This window comes from Amphiprion ocellaris, chromosome 10 (genome assembly GCF_022539595.1).
Source record: "Amphiprion ocellaris isolate individual 3 ecotype Okinawa chromosome 10, ASM2253959v1, whole genome shotgun sequence".
NCBI classification, from domain to species: Eukaryota; Metazoa; Chordata; class Actinopteri; family Pomacentridae; genus Amphiprion; species Amphiprion ocellaris.
Window position 1 is genome coordinate 2,504,391 of NC_072775.1, and position 20,247 is coordinate 2,524,637.

The following is a 20,247-nucleotide window of genomic DNA, read 5'->3' on the forward strand; positions in this document are numbered from 1 at the left end:
ATGTATATCTGAGGGGGACGAGCGGGAGTACAGGATGGTCATCTCTGACTTTGTGGACTGGTGTGAGCGAAACCATCTGCAGCTCAACGCCAGTAAGACGAAGGAGATGATCGTGGACTTCGCAGGAGGAGGACATCCCAGACTGCACCGGTGAACATCCAGGGTTTGGACATTGACATGGTGGACACATACAAATACCTGGGTGTTCACCTCAACAACAAACTGGACTGGACACACAATACAGAGGTCCTGTACAAGAAGGGCCAAAGTCGTCTCCACCTGCTGAGGAGACTGAGGTCCTTTGGAGTGTGCAGGACTCTGCTCAGGACATTTTATGACTCTGTGGTAGCGTCTGCTATTTTCTATGCAGTGGTCTGCTGGGGAGCAGGGAGCACTGAAAAGGACAGAAAGAGACTAAACAGACTGGTCAGGAGGGCTGGTTCTGTCCTGGACTGTTCCCTGGACTCCATAGAGGAGGTGGGTGAGAGGAGGATGTTGTCAAAGCTCACATCCATCATGGACAATCCCTCTCACCCACTGCATGACACTGTGGGGTCTTTAAGCAGCTCCTTCAGCAGCAGACTGAGACATCCACCCTGCAAGAAAGAGCGCTATCGCAGGTCCTTCATCCCATCTGCTATAAGACTTTACAACATCAGCATCACTGGCTGATGTTAACATAAACTGGACTACATCATTACCACCCCAAACCATAAAATTTGCACTGACATTCTTGCACTGCACATCTCTGCACTTTTAAATTTTATTTTTATTTTTTCTGTGAAAAATTTTTTTCACCTTTGTATATATTGTAAATAAAGCTGCTGTAACAATGTAAATTTCCCCTGGAGTGGGGAGAAATAAAGAACTTTATCTTATCTTTATCTTATCTTATATTAAGGATCGACAAAAGGATGGCAAAAAGAAATGAAATTTTATTTTACAATTTTCCCTGTTTTGTTAAGCTACAGACAATACCGAGTAAAATTACAGAAAAATGTGTTAATCTACACATTGGTATATTATAAAAAAATAAAACAATGATAACTTACTTTGCTTCTAACGTTTCGTTATCGCGAGACTGGGGATGTGATCGCGAGATTTCCCGTCCCAGTCCCGTGAACGCAGCCCTCCATCTTGTAGCGGGAGTCGGAGCGGACAGCAGCGGATATGGCGGACTACAGCAGCGTGGCTCCACCGTCCTCTAACGCCGGCGGCGGCATGAACGACGCTTTTAAAGATGCGCTACAGCGAGCACGACAGGTAGGAAGACCGTCAGAACACTTAATGTGAAAAAATATCCCGCTGTCGGAGAGCAGAGAGCGAGTTTGGGCGCTTTGTTATTCGAGATCACGGCAGGCTAGGCTATGCTAAGCTAACGGACGATGACTAACGATACGCCACACGGAAAAACCGAAGACAGATGTGGGCACGGAGGCGATAGTAGTTGCGTGTTTATGCCAAATATATCAAACATATATCAGAAGCAATAAACCTAAGCTTTAAATGGTGTAATAACGTCAACTGTACCCTGGTATGAAGCTTTCCTTTGTTGGTGCAGACTTCCGCACAGGCGGGTAGGCCGCAGGCAGCGTGTCCACAAAAAAACCTGCAAATGGGTCAATCTATAACTGAAGGATTTTAGAAATCCATGGGATATAACTTGCATGCATTTTTATTAAAAGTAGAAAAAAATAATGTTTTTTGTGTTCATTATGATCATGTCTTTACAAATTCCATTTTTTTTATTATGGAAACAGTCACTTATTAATAAAAAAAATGGCTGGAAATCACTTAAACGTCAACTACGATACAGTCAGTCCCGCAATTATATATTGACCGTCCAGAATGACTTGGAAATGGTCCATAATTACAGAAAATTAGTCCAGAATGCCATGGAATTTGTCTTAAATGACTGGAAAATTATCCAAAAGAAACAAATATGATCCAAAATGACAAGAAACGATCCAAGCTGACATAAAACTTGTTGAAAATGACAAGAAAATTGTTCAAAGTGACTCAAAAATTGTCCAGGTCAGGCTATAACTGAGGGACTTTTGAAGTCCATGGGATATATCTGCATACATTTTTATTAAAAATAAAAAAAGGTAATGTTTTTATGTTCATTATGATCATATATTTACAAATTCCATAGTTATTTATTATGGAAACAATCACTTATTAATAAAAACTGACTGGATATGACTCAAATGTCAAGTATGTTCCAAAAGTCCCGCAATTATACATTGACCCAAATAAATAATCTCAACTGATGTTTTTTTCTGTGTCTTGTTGTCCAGATTGCAGCGAAGATCGGCGGTGATGGCGTCGCGGCACCCCCTACTAACGAGTTCGGTTACGGAGGCCAGAAAAGGCCCCTGGAGGACGCTGGTGGGTATTTTCCCATGCCTAACCTGAATATCGGTCAGTGGCTCAAATCGATTTCAATGCAAGTCTTGTTGGTTAATGCTTGCCTGCGTGTTTTAGCAGCTACTAAAATGTATTCGCCTCTGTAGACATGTTATTAACTCTCTACAATAATAATGTCATATCAGTGTGCAGTCTTAACACTCTGTTCATTACTACTAACCACATAATCAGCTCATAATGTTGTAGAATATGCAGTATATTTGGTGATGGCATGTCTTTGTAGTTGGATGATAATTGTTTGTCTTCACAGCTGTTTGAAATCACTGAAAATGCATAAATATTTGCGTGGGACAGAAAACTTTAGGAATAGGTGATTTGGGGTTTTGAGAATCTTTTTAAAATTGGTTTAATTCTGACTTTTTACCATCACACAAACACACAAGATGGACATGTAGGGCAAATGATTCTTATCCAGAGCTCCCATGTATGGTCCAAAACACCTTTAGAAAGTATGTGAATATTCTTGGCTATACTGAATCTGTTCCATTTTTGGTAAGAATGAAAAGCATCTTGTTGAGACCAGTTTAGTCTTTTTTTTTTTTTTTTTAGCCTGGCCTTATGATAGGACAAAGGGGCCAAATTACAGTCTGGCTGAACGTTAGGTTCCCAACGTTTGGAAAACAAATTGAATATTTTGCAGAATTTTGAGACTTAAGAAGCTACAAAACAGGTTGAACAGGTCGGTTTGCTAAACCTGTGAACTGGAGAGTATTAAAGAAAGTTAAAGCACACACAGGTATTAGTAACAAACTCTGATACAACACTCCTGCTATAAAACCTACCGTAATTAAGGTTGTAATATTAATTTTTTGTCTTGGAGACATGATGATTTATTGTGATTTGTAGTTTATCTGTGTTGCTGAGTCAACACCTCTCCTAAGCAGTTTGAACAAAAACAAACAGAACCTTCAACGAGGTCGGACTTGGTTCAGGTTTTATTCAACTACATTAACTTTGACTACATGTATGTCCTCAGCTGGGAAATAAGAGTGTACTCCAGCTCTGTATGTGCTGCAGTCTTTGCCTTGATCATTTAAAGTTCGGACCGTGTTGATAAATCAGTTTCACATATGTGAAACCACCGATGGTCAAGTGAACTTTGCCATAATGAGCAATTCTAATGTTTTTTTTCTTCATGTTGTTACAGACCAACCAGAGACGAAGAAAGTGGCTACAAATGATGGTAAGTGATCTGCTGTAGTTAATCATTTGTGTAATTTTTGATCAGTTATTCAGATTGTACAGTTTTCCTCTAACATGCTGTGATGTGTTTTTTCAGCATTTTCAGCAATTGGAGGAATGGGAGGTCCCCCAAGGTAGATACAGTTGGACTTAAATACGCTTTTACTTAGTTACACTTGGCCTTATAATATAAAGTTTGTAGGTATAAAGGGTAAAGTTTTTTCTGTTTATTCTCAGGTCGACATCAGAAGAATTCAAAGTTCCAGATGGAATGGTTGGATTCAGTAAGTTTTTGTGTGAACCGTAAACAATGAAAATCTGATGTCTGTGTTGTTGATATTTAGACTTTCTTGTCCTTTTTTATTTCTTAGTTATTGGAAGAGGAGGCGAGCAGATCTCACGTCTTCAGCAGGAGTCTGGGTGTAAAATACAGATTGCCCCTGGTAGGTTTGGATGTCTTTCAGACGTGGTGACTTTTAGTTTCCAGAGTTTTGTATTTATTGCTCGTTCTCTTTGTTGTAGACAGCGGAGGGATGCCAGATCGGTCAGTCACATTAACAGGACCACCAGAATCCATCCAGTAAGAGCAACCCTTTTCCACTTTAAGCAACATATCGTACTTTTCGGTCTATAAGCAGCTACTTTCTTCTCACGCTTTGAACCCTGCGGTTTAAACAACGATGCGGCTAATGTATAGATTTGTACGGGCTAACGAGTGTCATGCCGCCACATTTAGCCTCGTCACACCAATGAAATCACCCAACAGGTGACAGTGGACCAATGAAACTGTTCAAATTAAATCACACACAAATTTCTTCAAATCAGTCATTTTGCGCTTCATGCACACACCCTCATCATGGAAAACACGTGGAAATGCGTATGATGCAGCTTTTAAGTTAAAGGCAATCGATCTGCCTGTGGAAGAAGGAAATAGAGCAGCTGCACGTAAACTTGGCATCAATGAATTGATGGTGAGACGTTGGAGTCGGCAGCGTGAACTGACTCAATCCATGTTACTGCCGTGTTACAGGCACTGCTCAGGGAAAAACATTTAATTAAAAAACTCTTTCTGTGTAAATATCTCATGTTACAATGTGAACACCTAAATTTAGTGGGTGCGGCTTATATTCGATGCGCTCAATAGTCCGGAAATTATGGTAATCTTGTCAATCATGGTTTCAGCTGATTCCTTGCCAGTGTTTTCGGATTGTGTAAGAAGACATTTTTTTCCCCCGTCAGGACTGCAAAGCAGTTATTAACAGAGATCGTGGAGAAGGGACGTCCAGCCCCGGCGTTCCACCACAATGACGGCCCAGGAATGACTGTCCAGGAGATTATGGTCCCTGCTTCTAAAGCCGGCCTGGTCATTGGAAAGGGAGGAGAAACCATCAAGAGCCTTCAGGTGAGTGTCTTCTCAACATGAGAGAAGAAGAATTCAGGGCAGTAGAGTGATCTAGTGAGTAGAGCTGCAACTAAAATTTGATTATTCGTTCAAACCAGGTGAGCGATTTAAACGAGATTGATAAAATTAGCAGAACGATGGAAAAGGAAAAGTGAAGTCATTTGGATTCAGTCTTGAAATGGTCTGTGATGAAAACTCATGCACCACGCTGACAAGCTGATGGATAACCCCAACCCTAAACTATCTGAGACCTGAACACACGCACACATAAGAGACGAGTGCTTTTGGTTCTGAGATGAAGACAAACTGATGGTTTGGATTTGTCTGGATGTGCAGGAACGAGCTGGAGTGAAGATGGTCATGATCCAGGACGGACCCCAAAACACAGGCGCAGACAAGCCACTCCGCATCTCAGGAGAACCCTTTAAAGTTCAGGTGGGTTTTTTATTTGTGCATTTTATTATAATCATGATATGATCTTTAGTGATGCTGCTTTTTTATTTTGAGCAAACCTGAGCCACCTCTATGCCTTTTGTGAAGCAACAGAAAGTCCTGTCACCTGCTTAATTATTTGTCTATGTGGAGATTAATAGAGTATGAACTGTTTTCACTTCAGCAAGCCAAAGAGATGGTGATGGAGCTAATCAGAGACCAGGGCTTCAGGGAGCAGAGGGGCGAGTACGGCTCCAGGATCGGAGGAGGTGGAGGAGGAGGAGACAGCTTAGACGTAAGTATTTCTCTCATATTTTCAGAATCTGTTTGGACAACAGAGTTTCAATCTGTGGTTTAACTTTCTGTTCTTTCATTATTCAGGTTCCCGTCCCACGATTTGCAGTCGGAATCGTTATTGGGAGAAACGGGGAAATGATAAAGAAAATTCAGAATGACACAGGCGTCAGGATTCAGTTCAAACCAGGTGAGTGGTTAAGACAACGCTGATGAAATTAGCAGAGAGGTGGACTAAAGTAAAGCAATTTGGATTCAGTTTAAAACGTGTACGGTCTGTGATGAAAACTCATGCACCACGCTGACAAGCTGATGGATAACCCCAACCCTAAACTATCTGAGACCTGAACACATAAATAAGACAGGGTTTCTGCAGGGCATTAAAAAGCATTTATAGTCATTAAGTTGATTTTGTGAAAATTAAGGCCTTAAATGGCATTAAAAATCATTAAATTTGATTCTCAGTGGCATTAAAGTTTTTTCTGCAGTTTTCAAGAAAATATTTGACAATAATATATAATTATAGACTGCGATTCGTCAGATATGTGCATCTGCGTAAACATGCCGAACCATTGTTCCATAATTGTTCCAGCCAGTTGGGTACAATTGTCAAAAACTCCATGTTTTTAACCCTCGTGTCGTCCTGTGGGTCAAATTGACCCATTTTAAAGTTTGAAAATGTGGAAAAAATATTTTTTCACAATGAAACTTCTGATGTCCACATTTTCAACATTTTTGGGAAATTTTGGAGCATTTTTTGGTGGAACAAAAGAAATGCTAAAAAAAAAAAAAAAAAATGTTTAAGAACATTCACAAAAAAATTTTTGTGAATGTTCTTCAAGAAAAATAGAAGTTTTACTGATATATTTGTAATCACTAGATATTTTTAGGATTGTTTTTCAAGATTTTTACTCATTTTTTTGAAATTATTTACAAGAATTTTCTTGCCAAACTTGTGGGATTTATTAATTTTTTAAAATAAAACTCTTACACGAAACTTTTAAGCAATTCTTGGAATTTTCTTCCTGAGGGTTTTGCAAATTTTCAGAAATTTGGGGAATTTTTTTTGCTGAATTTTTGGATTTGTTTTAGACAAGAAAGCACTATTTTTTGGTGCCCGTAAATGAAGACAACAGGAGTGTTAAAGTGGCTGGCAGGCTGGACCAGGTAGAGGAGAGCTGGGAAATGGGGAAACGCAAACTCCAGCAAAAATGGCTAGAAAACATGGATTTCATAGAATGACTGCAGCCTGTGGGTGGTCAGGGGTGGTTTCTGGATTCAGAAATAGTGAAATGTAGGGACAGTTTTCATATAAAAATCATCCTTTACAAAAAATACAAACCCATGTATTTTGTTGAGTTCATGGTCATGGCATTAAAATTTTTACAGAATAGCATTAAAAAGCATTAAATTTGACTGGTTGATATCTGCAGAAACCCTGTAAGACTTAAATAAGTTTTATCATATTATAGAAAATAGCACATTTTTTCAGTGTGATGGCTACAAAACTGAAGTCACAAAGTCTGTTATGTCTAATCCACCTGCCTCCTCCCTCCAGATGATGGCAGCACACCAGACAGGATAGCACAGATCATGGGTCCCCCTGATCAGGCTCAGCACGCAGCAGAAATCATCTCCGACCTGCTGAGGAGCGTCCAAGCTGGAGGACCTCCGGGACACGGCGGCGGCAGGGGACGTGGTCGCGGACAAGGCAACTGGAACATGGGACCCCCCGGTGGCCTGCAGGAGTTCACCTTCACAGTGCCGACAATGAAGACCGGCCTGATCATCGGAAAAGGCAAGTAGCTCCACTTCTGATGTGTGAGAAAACAAAGGAAGTTCAGGAACAAAAACAGACGCAACTGGTTTTGTCAATTGTATTATACTCTGGAAAAACGACCACAAAAATGTCCTTGGGGCGGATTTTAGTTACTTTGAGGTAGAATAACTAGTCTAAAGGCAGAAGCGGGACCGTCAAATTGTATCTGCACGTTTTTACTCCCCATAGCCACCAGAGCAGGGGTCACGAACTGATCCCGACCCAGACGCTTAATTTTAACGGGATTTTAAATTTGACAGGTCACTTCTATTTTACTTTTGCAGCTTTTCCTTTGTTTACTGCTTATTATTAGCTCAGGAACTCTTCTCAACTATGAATATAATCCAAGCTAAATCTGGTTCCAGACTCACCAATGAGCTCCAAATGTGTTTGACAACAACCCTAAAACCATTCAGACCAGATTCAGAATGCTGGCAGCTCAGTTCTCCCATTAAGCAGCAGGGATATAAGGGGTGTGATAGAAGACAGGAAATAAATGTAAAAATGTTCAACTGTTTACATTTTTTGACATTTAGGAATTGTTAAAGATGTATATAAGTTGGTTCAAGTTGTTCAGTCATTATTTCTTCAAGTTCTGCCATTTATTTTAAGATGTACAGTTACATCAAAAGTTATTTATGAATAAATGTTGCCAAAATGCTTTTACTGAATTTATTTGATTTGACAGTGAGTTACTGATTACATGCAGATGCTAATAAAACTACCAGGTTACATCAACATATATCACACTAATTCAGTTAGACATAATGATGTTCTGGACCTTTGCTTTAATAAAGTTTCTCTGACTGGACCTCTTTGAATTTTAGTTAAATACCCCTGGTCTGAAGGTTTACCCAGCTTGTCCCTTTGGCCACCACTCGGACTAAAGACGTCTGCTTTCCAGGTGGTGAGACAATCAAGGGCATCAGCCAGCAGTCTGGAGCCAGAATTGAGCTCCAGAGGAATCCTCCGCCCAACGCTGATCCCAACATAAAGATGTTCACCGTCAGAGGCTCCCCTCAACAGATCGACTACGCCCGGCAGCTGGTGGAGGAGAAAATAGGGGTGAGACCTTGAAGCAACGCCACACTTCCACTATAATGAATCAAAAGAAAGTGGCTAAACCAGACGTGAAAGCAACCCTGTAAAACCCACTGTTGCAAAAATACATCAGCTAATTTTTTCATTATAATTTTCTTTTTTATAATTTTTTTTCTCTATCTATCTATCTATAAATAATATATATTTTAGAAAATAAATTGGATAATTTATTTAGAATTATTTAGATTATTGAGATAATTTAGAAAAAAATTAGCCAAAAAAATAATTTTTTAATTTTTCGTTACATTTTTTCTATACTTGGGTTTATATAAATATATATTTCTCTCAGTTTCATTTGTTTTTGTATGCAAGGCTTTTGTATACACACACACACACACACACACACACACACACACACATATATACACACGTATATATATGTATATATAAATTTTAAAAATGAGGAAAAAATGTTTTTTTCGATATTTAGGTTTTTTTTTTTTATATATATATATACACACACACACACACACACACACACACACACACACACACACACACCTAGACACATTTATTTTTGGTTTCATGCATTTATTGCTCTTTTTGTCAATTTGGGTCATACAGGGTTAACTTACCTGCTTTGTATCTAAGACTTCTTCAGCTTTGGGGTTAGTCTTTAATGCTGCACCTCACCATCAGTCTGCTGTTGGGTAGAAATAAAGTTCTAGCTGCTTTTGTATTTTGTTAAACCAGTAACAGTTGTCCTCCTGGGCAGAGATGCAACTTCGATGTTCCCTCAAAATAGTGATGGTTGGTTTGTTCAGATCGAACATTTACATGCAGGGAGAAGAACGCTAACATCGTAACGGATAATCCACCTGAATAAAACTAGCAGGGCTGCTGTATTGCATAATCTAAATCCTCGGCAAAACTTGACATTTTTAGTATCTCCAGTCGTTTAATGTATGTTGTTTCCTGTTGCAAAGTGGATTTTGAAAATGGTAACATGCAGAAAGCTGTCTGACATCAGGAACCAGTGGCACTCACACCCACCATCCTACATCTGATGACTCAGACTGCTGTGGAGTCTCAGTCATCCTGTCAGCATTTATTTTCTCAGTGAAAGCTGTTGGTTGCTTGGTAGCTTTACTGCTACCAGAGTTTACTGAAGTCTGTAGGTTTTCATTTTAATGTCTCGCACAAAACAAAAACCTCTTGTGTTCAGTGTCGCCTCACTGCAGAACTGTCGGCTCGTTTCATGACTGCAGTGTTTTTTTCTCGTCCAGGGACCAGTCACTCCTATGGGTGGTCCACACGGTCCTCCTGGTCCACATGGAGGTCCAGGCCCACATGGTCCTCCAGGACCTCCTGGACCCCCCGGAGCTCCCATGGGTCCATACAACCCTGGACCGTACAACCAGGGACCTCCAGGACCACAGTGAGTCCAGTAGCCGTTTATAAAAACTTGCTGCTTATGATTGCAGGAACATTTAGACACAAGTGAAGAATGTGGACAGTTGATGGATCGTTATTTTGTTTTCTCAGTGGTCCTCCTGCTCCTTATCAGCCTCAAGGATGGGGCAACGGCTACCCACATTGGCAGCAGGGACAACCTGATCCAAGTGAGTATCTGCTGATAGTAGACGCCTGGAGGAGTTTAAAAAAATGACTGTTTGTTTTTATTCGGTTAGAAGGCAGTAATTTTAGAGTTTCATACGACACCTTATATGAGGCAGCTGCGTGATCATAACTTTAATATGCTCCTTGGGATAAACGGGGAAATGATGAAGAAAATCCAGAATGACACAGGGGTCAGGATTCAGTTGAAACCAGGTGAGCGATTGAGAGAGATGGACTAAAGTCATTTGGATTCAGTTTAAAATGTGTACGGTCTGTGATGAAAACTCATGCACCACGCTGACAAGCTGATGGATAAACCTAACCCTGAACTATCTGAGACCTGAACACTCATATAAGACTATTGGTGCTTTTCCACCAGCACCTACTTGGCTCGACTCGGTTTGTGAGGTTTTCCGTTAGGACGTAGGACCTGGTACTATTTTAATACTGAAGTGAGCTGAGTGGAGCCGATAATGTGACGTCTACAGAGTACAGGCCACTGATTGGACAGGGAGTGACGACACACCAGACCTGTACAGTGGGCGAATGAAGACTTTTCTGTCTTTGGTGGTGGACCAAAGAATACTGAGAGGGCTGCCGTGCTACGATGACTCCACCCACAATGAGGTGGTACTCAGTAATGGAAAACGACCTAAACTGAGTCTAGCCGAGTAGGTGCTAGTAGAAAAGCGCCTTATGAGTTCTATCATGTTATCGAGAACAGGACATTTGTTGAATGTGATGTCTGATCATAATCTTGTTCCTTGTCATGTCCAGATAAAGCAGCTGCTGATGCCAACGCAGCAGCGTGGGCAGCCTACTATGCTCAGTACAGCCAGCAGCCCCAGGCTCCCATGACCCCGACCAGCGGAGCTCCAGGCACCACTCAGACCAACGGCCAAGGTACCAGAACCGTTCTTCAGCTACCACTGAGCAGAAAGTGTTCAGAATCTGCTAGCTGAGCGTAGAACAGTGTAGCTTTACTTTAGCGTTCTGAGCTCATGTCTTCCTGGTGTTGCTAACTGAGGTTGGATTGGTTTCACCTTTAAATGACTTTGCTTTTGCAGAGCAACGCTTTTTTTTTCCAAGCTTCTTTTTCTGATATTACCCCAGGGACAGGATAGTTTTCCTCCACCACCCCTAGGCTGACAGCCCAACCAGGCAGGTGGAGGACAAACTGCTGAGAATGATTCACTAATTACAAGTACCGTTTTTTTTAACAGGTGACCCACAGGCTGCAGGTCAGAGTGGACAGGCAGATTACACCAAGGCCTGGGAGGAATATTACAAGAAAATGGGTATATGAACGTAGTTTCAGTGTACACCTATTAACACCAGCCAGTCTAAACAGCCATGGGCATTCAGTCAGCTTCTTTTTCAGGTCTGGGTATTTGTCAGCATCACTGGCCTGCTGTGGAGCTCGTCAGTGTGTCTCCACTTGGTTTGACATTTGACGCCTGTGCTGTTTAGACTGCAACACTTTGACTATCTGCAGGACTGAGCTGTCGACACAGAACCACCTTAATGATCTTAGAGTAGCTGATTTTTTTTTTTTTTTAAGACTATCTCAGGGCTTCATCCACACTGATGGCAGAGTTTTTCCACGTGCCACGAATGTTTTACTGCTACTGAATGTGTGTAGAGTTAAACGATGAACATGTTTGATTTGTGGCTTATGGATGTAAGCGATGTAGGACCAGTGTTGTGATGTGTTCGGTTTTTATTTGACACCTGGATGCACTGACACGCTTCCTGTTTTCTCTGCAGGTCAACAGAGTCAGCAGCCTCAGGACTACACCAAGGCCTGGGAGGAGTATTACAAGAAACAAGGTGAGTGTTGTGGGTTGAAAACCAAGCTGAACACAGCATTTTAGTCCTCTTCCTAACACCGTGATTTCAGTTTGCAATGATGGTTTATATAATATAGAAACCATGATATGGTGGATGATTGCATTAGGAGAGCCGTCTGCATCATGTGAAGCAAATCATTTAGGGATTGTGTGATTCTGGCGCTAAAAGTACGTGTTCAAAGCAGCAAACTCATTTCAGTTCAGGTTCCACATTCAGCCCAATTTGATCTTGAGTGGGTCGGACGAGTTAAAGCATATTAACCCATAAAACTCCAAATTTTTCCTACATTTTCATGCAAAAAAATACGTTTTCAAATGTTTACATTTAATGAACAAAACATTATGAACAACCTGAAGTTTCTTCAGAAAAATAAATTCAATTTCAGCAATAATATGCCTCAGTTTATCATTTCCACATTACAGCTTCCAGATCACAGAGTGTCTGCAGAGGAACACAACATTTAGTCATGATCAAAACAACAACAGTCTGACAAGAAAAGACAAAAAAAAGACAAAATATTACAAAAGTGAGACACAAAATGACAACGAGGGCAAAACGACAAAAAAAGAGACAAACTACACGAAACAAAACAGAAAGGAGATAAAGAATGTGGCAAAAAAGTTACAAAAAAGGACAAACAACAAAATCGAGACAAAAAACACAAAACGATACACAAAACAATGAATGAAGCGAAACACAAAATGAGAAAAATAAGTCAAAAAATACAAGTGTGACAAAAAGGAAACAAAACGACAAAAACATGAGACAAAACGACGAAACTCAGACAAAAACAAGACAAAATATTACAAAAATGAGACAAAAGAACAATGAACAATCTAGTATTTTACTTTCTGATCCAAACAACTTGTCATGGTCTGGAAATGATTTTAAATTTATAGTGTTACTAATTTACAATCTGCAGTTAATGTCTTCTCTGTAATTTTTACACTGTGAGGGCCGGATTGGACCCTCTGGAGGACCGCTTTTGACCCACGGGCCTCATGTTGGACACCCCTGGTTTAAAGTGAGACTGGTAGAAGCCAGTTGTAATGTCTTTGAGGGGTTTAATGAACCAGTGCCTTGTCCTAAATGGAGCTGAAGGGTGGTTGTCTCCTCCAGCAGCTCTCTGTAGTAGAGTCGCTGCTCTCTCAGTCACCCGATATAAAAGCAGAAGGTTTCTGACCCGCCACCAGAGATGTAGGTGCTGGGTTCGTTCCCCTTCTTATAAACATCATCTCCAAAGATTTCAAACTGTTGCTCCCACCTCTGTTTACTTTCATGTTGTTGTGTCAGAGCCTAAAGGTTGTAGATTTAAATCTAGTCATGTTTGCATTGAGACCAGTCATCCTGCTGCTGTTCTGCCTGTTCTTGTTCGACTTTTTAAAGAGTGAAGTCACTCAGCTGCTCTTGTCTCCATCGGCCCAGAAACTCGAGCATGTTGGAGTCGATGGCTGCACCTTGGTCTGTTGTTCGGCTTCAGTTTTTTTCTTATGTGTAGCCAAAACTAAAATACCTGGTTTATGGAGCTGATGAGCTGCAAGAGGTTTCAACATGTTGTGAGCCGCAACAGTTTCTCTGCCTGTTTATGAACATGAATTTAACCATAAAGACTAAAAACTTTGAAGAACAGCGCCCCTCTGTGGTCACAAATGGGAATTAGAGGATGGATTTACCTTCATTCAAATGTGGAATTGTGTTTTTTAAATCAGATTTTGTATTGGTGTCATCAAAATGATCCTGGCCAGTTCAAATAGCAGCGACTTATATAATACATAAATATAATAGTTGTGTTGTTTTTGGATATTTGGACTTAAGTCTCAAGTCTAAACAAATTGTGTCTCACTGAAGCTATTTTTTCGATGCATTAAAAGAATAAACTTAGCAGTTAATCGTGTAGGAACTGCACCTTAGTGCTGCTGCAGTTTTCCTGCTTTTATTTTTAGAAGCAAAATATTTTTCTTGCATTTTCACACCTAGAGTAATTACTGCAACTGGACCAGTATGCCACATGCGGTGTGTTTCCAGCTGCAATCAGGTGTGTTTACCTGGGGCGCCCGTATAGCTCAACGCGTTGAGCGGGCGACCCATGTACAGGGGCTGGTCTCCGATGCAGCTGGCCCGGGTTCGATTCCCGCTAGCGGCCCTTTGCTGCATGTCTGCATGCATGCCCATTGCTTCCCCTGACTCTTCTCCCCTGTTTCCTGTCTCTCTCTCACTGCGCCAATCTAATAAAGCTGACAAAAAGGCCAAAAAAATAACTTTAAAAAAAAGGTGTGTTTACCTGGAGCAACTGCAGCTCATTTGCATGAAGTAGCCTGACTTCTACTTCATGCAAATTGGATGCGGCATGAGGAGATTCCACGCATTGTGAAACTGTCCTCAAACTTCTAAACTAGGCGTCGCTGAACTAAAACCAGGACAGATTCAGCTGCTGCACAGATTATTTCTGCCTCAAATGCTTTCAGAAATACTTTTCGCTGATGTGTTTTTTGGAATAAAAGGGAAAGCTTGTGGCCGAACCGCTGTGTTTATCCGACTCATCTGCAGGACTGTCCAGCTGAAAGCTTGGTCACGTGACCTCCAGTGACCCGCTGTTGCTCAGCGCTGTCATGTGACCATGTTGTGGTTCGCTAGTGACCGCCCACCATCTGTGTGATTTTCAGATGTGGTGCGTTGAAAATCGCATCTAGTGGACACGCAGCTTTACTCCTATCCAGCTCGTTGTCTCTGCTCACTGGTCCTCTCTGGTTTTGTCCTCCAGGTCAAGCGGCCCCTCAGGCGGCCACGGCGGCGACAGCGGCGGCCTCTCAGCCAGGAGGCCAGCCGGACTACAGCGCTGCCTGGGCGGAGTACTACCGGCAGCAGGCCGCCTACTACGGCACCGCCAACCCTCAGTCCATGGGAGCGGCACCACAAGCCCCTCAGGTACACCCCCACTAGAACACCGCCACATTCACCCACACTCAGTCCATTCGTAACCCGCCTTCCTCCTCAGGCTCCACAGGTTCCAGACGGCGGCGGCTGAAAGTTAACCACACACTGCTTCCTCCCTGCAGGTTTTAAGCTTTTTATTTTGGGAAGGAGTCCACTGTTTCCGCTGTTAACATGCACCGTATCTTCTATGTATTTCTCCTGCACAGGGCCAGTAATGTGAAGTGGACAAAAAGTAAATGTCGAAACAAAATCCTTTGTTAAATGTTTGGATGCAGACGCCTTGATGAAGATCTTAAATTTCCTTGGTTTGAAAGTGTTTCACATAGATGGCAGATTACCGGCGAACACGTCCTCCCTGATTTCTCTGTTTTTGTTGTTGTTTTTTGTTTTTCCTGTAAATGCTCTGTTTTTAGTGAGGTAATTCTACATATGGTCATTCCAGCCCTGTATTCTACATTCACTGTGGTTAGAAGTCATGTTTATTCTGCTGTTACCATGTAAATCATCTCAGTTTTAAAATGCTTGTTGTGTTTTTGCAATAAAACAAACTGAAACCTCCTGTGTTGGTAAGTTGGGGTGGTTTGAAAAGGCAGAGAGGGGTTGACATGAACTTCTGTATGTTTTAGTTGTTTTACGGTGGGGTGGGGGGGGTGGAAATGGGTTGAACTGCAGGCCGTGTGTGAGTTTTTAATTGTCCAAAAATCAAAGTTGTTGCTGTCCTGTCTCTCTCCAACTGTCTCTAAGGCTGGTAGATAAGTGATCAGGGATCCTGAGCAGTTCAGACCAACAGACGTCCGTGTTGATAGACTTTTTACTCCCTGTTTTCGGGTTTCTGTGTATCGCATCTCCTGCATTAACTGCGTTGCTGTGGTTCTTTTTTTGACTTTACTTCTGCCTGGTTTGCTGACATTGTTGAGCTAGTTTGAACTGTATTTTGCCTTGATTTAGTCACTTCCTCCTCCACAGGCAAGTTTAGAAAAGCGGTAAGCAAAAGTATTCTTCTCAAAATGTTGCATATTTTTAGTGTTATCTCTACTTTTTTGTGCTGTTCTTTTTCCAGGACAGTCAGGTAAAAAGACTAAAAAATGCCGCTGTATCTCCCAGAAATGCTTTGAACCTTTTGTCTTGCCCAGCTGTGAACTAACTCACATGTATAAATTTGTTGTTTTTTTTTTTTTTTTTAAAGAATGTTTTTTTAATATAAAAACATTGCAAAAAAAAAAAAAAGGTTTTTGCTGTGCCCCTTCTGTTAGTGTTTATCCGGTATAAGAAGGTAGATGTTGTAGGGTCAGCAGCCTTCATCCTTCCTCCTGTAATGTAAGTACACTCTGAGAAATGCTCCATGCTTTATGAACTGCTAAAGATGTAGTATTTTTATTCTTTTTTTGTCAAATATTGCTATTTCCCCCTTTGTCTTGGGTAAGTATGAAATGTTGTGAGGAGAGGCGTAGAGCTTTAGACTGATCATTCTTCTGCCACATGTTTCTGAGACTCATCTCCCCTTTTTGTGCTTCACATCCAGTCTGCTGTAGCGTTTTGCGTAGCTAGAATTTCAGTCGGATTCTGAACCGAGGGTTTGAATGTCAGCGCTGTGTCACCCTGCTGGTAGGAACTGTTTTTAAGGATGTTGGTTCTGTTTTGCGTTCTGATGATCTGACCTGTTAAAGTGCCATTTTGTCCAGTCCAGGGGTGTTAAACTCGTCTCAGTCCAGGCTCCACGTGGGCCGGAAAAGTAAAATCGCAGCATAATGCCCGATAAAAAAACCACGACTCACACTTTTCCCCCTTTGATTTAGTGCAACAAAACTAAAACGAAGACAAAAGTCAGGCGAAAAATCAACAAAAACAAGAAAATATTGGACGAATTTCGAATGAGTTTTAGTCATTTGGGCCATTCAGAAAAATATTTTTGACAAGATTTATGTCATTTTAGGGTAATTTTGAGAACGTAGTCATCAAGGAAACAGTGACTTCATTTTTAACACATTTGAGTCACTATAGACTTTTTCTGTCATTTTGGATAAACTTGAGTCATTTTGGACAGATTTCATCTAATTTTGGACATGAATTTTAGACAAGCTCTAGTCATTTTGGACACATTTTGGGTCTAGGTTTGTGTATTTGCAGTGATGTGTGCAGCTAGAAACAGAATGGTCACACATTCCATGTTTTTGCACCTGTTTATCTACAAAGGCACAAAATATTCAGTCCCAGCTCTCCGGAACTGAAAGTCGAAAAAAAAACCCAAAAAAACAAACTATTACAAAAACGAAACACGAAGCGATTAAAAACAAATGGAGGAACGACACAAGTGAGACAAAAAACGAGAAACAAGCGACAAGTCGGACGAAAAAAACGAGAAAATATTACATAAATGAGGCACAAAATGACAAATGAACAATCTAGTATTTTACTTTGATGAAAATAGCTTGTCATGGTCTAGAAATTATTTAAAATTTACGGTTTTGCAATTTACAATTCACAGTTAACGCTTGTGTCGTCCTCTGGGTCAAAATTGATCCGTTTTAAAGTTTGAAAATGTGGAGAAAAAAAATATTTTCACAGTGAAACTTCTGATGTCCACATTTTTGCAAAATCTGAACATTTTTTGGTGGAAAAAAATGTTAAAAATGTTTCTTAAGAACATTCGCATAAAAATTTTTTATGTGAATGATCTTAAAGAAAATAGAAGTTTTACTGATGTATATGGAATCACTAGATATTTTTAGGATTTTTTTGGAAGATTTTTACTCATTTTTTGAAAATATTTACAAGAATTTTCTTGCCAAATTTGGGGAATTTTTTTAAAAAATAAAACTTTAGGGAAACTTTTAAGGAATTATTGGAATTTTCTTACTGAAAGTTTAGCAAATGTTCAGAAATTTGTGGAATTCTTTTGCTGAATGTTTGGATTTTTTTCAGACAAGGAAACAATATTTCTTTTGGTGCCCATAAATGAGGACAACAGGAGGGTTAATATCTTCTCTGAATTTTTTTCTTTTAACCTTTTGCAAAGTCGTCCCGCGGGCCATAATGGACCATGTGGCGGGCTGGTTTTGTCCCGCGGTCCGCATGTTTGACACCCCTGGATTGGACGACGTTTTAAGAACCACAAATGCCTAGAAAAGAAAAGTGCATAACTCCAGCGTAGCATGCTTAGGTTTTTAATGTCCAACATGAGCATGTGGAATGCTAGTAGTGGAAGAAGCTCAGCATTGATCTTTCTGTTGTTGTTGAAAGGCTGTTGATATTTAAGGTTGGAGAGCAAATCTCTCTCTATATATATTATCTATTTTTTGACTGCATTGTTCACTGATGGCAAACAGTGCGATTATATCTGATCTTTGCAGTGTCGTCCCAGACCTTGCACCTTAGGTTCTGCTGCCGTAACACAGGTAAGCGAAACCTAAGGAAACCAGTGTTTTTGTCCAGTGACATGACCAATATTCACATGCTTACCTGTGTCGTTAACAATGCATTAAGTCGTTAAAGAAATGTCCAGGATATTCAGCCCTTCTTTTTTGTTGTTGCTTTCATGAATGAACTGCATGATATGAGCTGTTAAAAAAAGAAAAAAAAGGTTGTTGCATTAGGAGGAAATGCTTAATATTTGATGATAGCCTTCTGTTATTGTTTATCGATGCTTTTAGATTGACTCTGGTGTAAACAAACTGCATGCCTGTTGCCATTAGTGAGCCTATGTGCTCAGGTTTCTCAAAAAACACAAAAAGACGGTGAAATACATGATTTTTTCCCTGAATTTTTTCTTGATTCTTCTGTCGTGGTGTGAATCTGCCCTCACGTGCAGTGCTAATCTGCTATTGAAACGCTGCTGCCTTCACTTCTCGCTCACAGTGTTGGAGGATGCTGCAGGCTTTAGGTCGTAGAATCAGGCCGTGTCGTAGTTTGGAATCCTTTATCCCCCACTGCTGAACGTAGACCGTTCAAGAGCTCCAGTGATAAGGTAACAAAACAGCAACGCAAATGAAATTCAAATTCTGTCAAGTGTTGGTCAGATGAATGTGTTTCTAGCTGGGATTGTTGTGTTTTTAAGATGGTTTCTCTGCCTTCATGAATAACTTCTAGTCATAAACAGTAATGTGCTTTAGAAAGTTGGACGAGGACAGGATCTGACATGCTTTCCTTGCAGTTAATTTGGGATTAAAACAAAAGGTCAGACTGTTTGTTTGAGATGCTCGAGGGTGTAGAAGACTAAACAAGGAGCATGCCTTAGAGTCAAATAGATTTCATGTCGATGCTGTGTAAATATCGGTTTGTTTCTTCAATTTACTTTTCTGACTTCTGAAATGTCACCATGTTCATTAATAAAGTTGTAACTAATAAACTGGACTCGTGTCGTCGACTTTTATTCCATCTCAGGAAAAACACATCACACACATTCATAGTCTTTATTTGCTGATTTGTACAGAAAACAAAGAACGCACAAAATAAACCGTCTTCAATCCATGGACGAAACTCCTGAAATAAGACTTTTATTAAGTCGGTCTGAAAACAAAACTCCATCTGTGCATTAGAAGGTTCTGGTTGCTCCTCGTGTTCTTGCTGAGCCAGGAAACATCCTCACCCTGTTGGAAAATACTTTGAAAACTCATCTTCTAAAACGGGTGTCCAACATGAGGCCCGTGGGCCAAAAGTGGTCCTCCAGAGGGTCCAATCCGGCCCTCAAAGTGGAAAAATTCCACAGAAGACATTAACTGCAGATTGTAAATTTGTATAAATTTGAAATAATTTCTAAACCATGACAAGTTATTTTGATCATGAAGTAAAATACGTACTAGATTATTCTTCTGTCGTTTTGTCTCATTTTTGTAATATTTTGTCTCACTTGTGTCGTTTTTGTTTCTTGCTTGTCGTTTTAAGTTATTTATAATGCCCTAAAATGTTTCATAACCAGCAGCTGGAAATCCATTAAGATTAGATCAGATTTCTGCTTCTTTTCAAGCACAAACATGGGAAGGTAATTATTTTAAAAAGCCACCAGGGTTGTTAGCAATGTTCCCTCTAATGTTTCCTGAGTGTGAGCAAACACACAAACTCCCTGAGCGTCCCTTGGACCACTGTGAGCAACATCAGACGTGTGCACTGTGGTCACACCAGCATCACATCCATTCAAGTTATATGGTTCATTAAAAGAATCAAATGACAGCATTTACATTTCTGTTAAAACACTTTGTCAACAGGAGCCAGTTGAAGGCTGCAGTGATTTTAGTGACACTACAAT

At 40.5% G+C, this 20,247-nt stretch overlaps 1 protein-coding gene across 5 annotated transcripts; it reads left to right on the forward strand.

Moving 5' to 3' along the window:
* Positions 1-1,123: 1,123 nt before the first annotated feature.
* Positions 1,124-19,355, forward strand: fubp1 (far upstream element (FUSE) binding protein 1). Of its 5 annotated transcripts, XR_008603028.1 has the most exons (21): positions 1,124-1,263; positions 2,301-2,424; positions 3,578-3,613; positions 3,710-3,746; positions 3,850-3,896; positions 3,984-4,055; positions 4,135-4,192; positions 4,852-5,014; positions 5,351-5,449; positions 5,631-5,741; positions 5,828-5,930; positions 7,299-7,538; positions 8,464-8,624; positions 9,887-10,038; positions 10,146-10,222; positions 10,998-11,123; positions 11,444-11,518; positions 11,988-12,050; positions 14,833-14,996; positions 15,212-18,400; positions 18,861-19,355. XR_008603028.1 is itself a non-coding variant. In XM_055014580.1 (20 exons), the coding sequence occupies exons 1-20, from the start codon at positions 1,171-1,173 to the stop codon at positions 15,218-15,220; spliced, it is 2,010 nt and encodes a 669-aa protein (XP_054870555.1). In that variant the 5' UTR covers positions 1,124-1,170; the 3' UTR covers positions 15,221-19,355. The 5 variants fall into 5 exon arrangements, 4 of the variants coding, with proteins under 4 accessions (XP_054870555.1, XP_054870556.1, XP_054870557.1 ...); XM_055014580.1 differs by having other exon boundaries at positions 15,212-19,355; XM_055014581.1 differs by having other exon boundaries at positions 2,301-2,391; positions 15,212-19,355.
* The last annotated feature ends 892 nt before the right edge of the window (positions 19,356-20,247 follow it).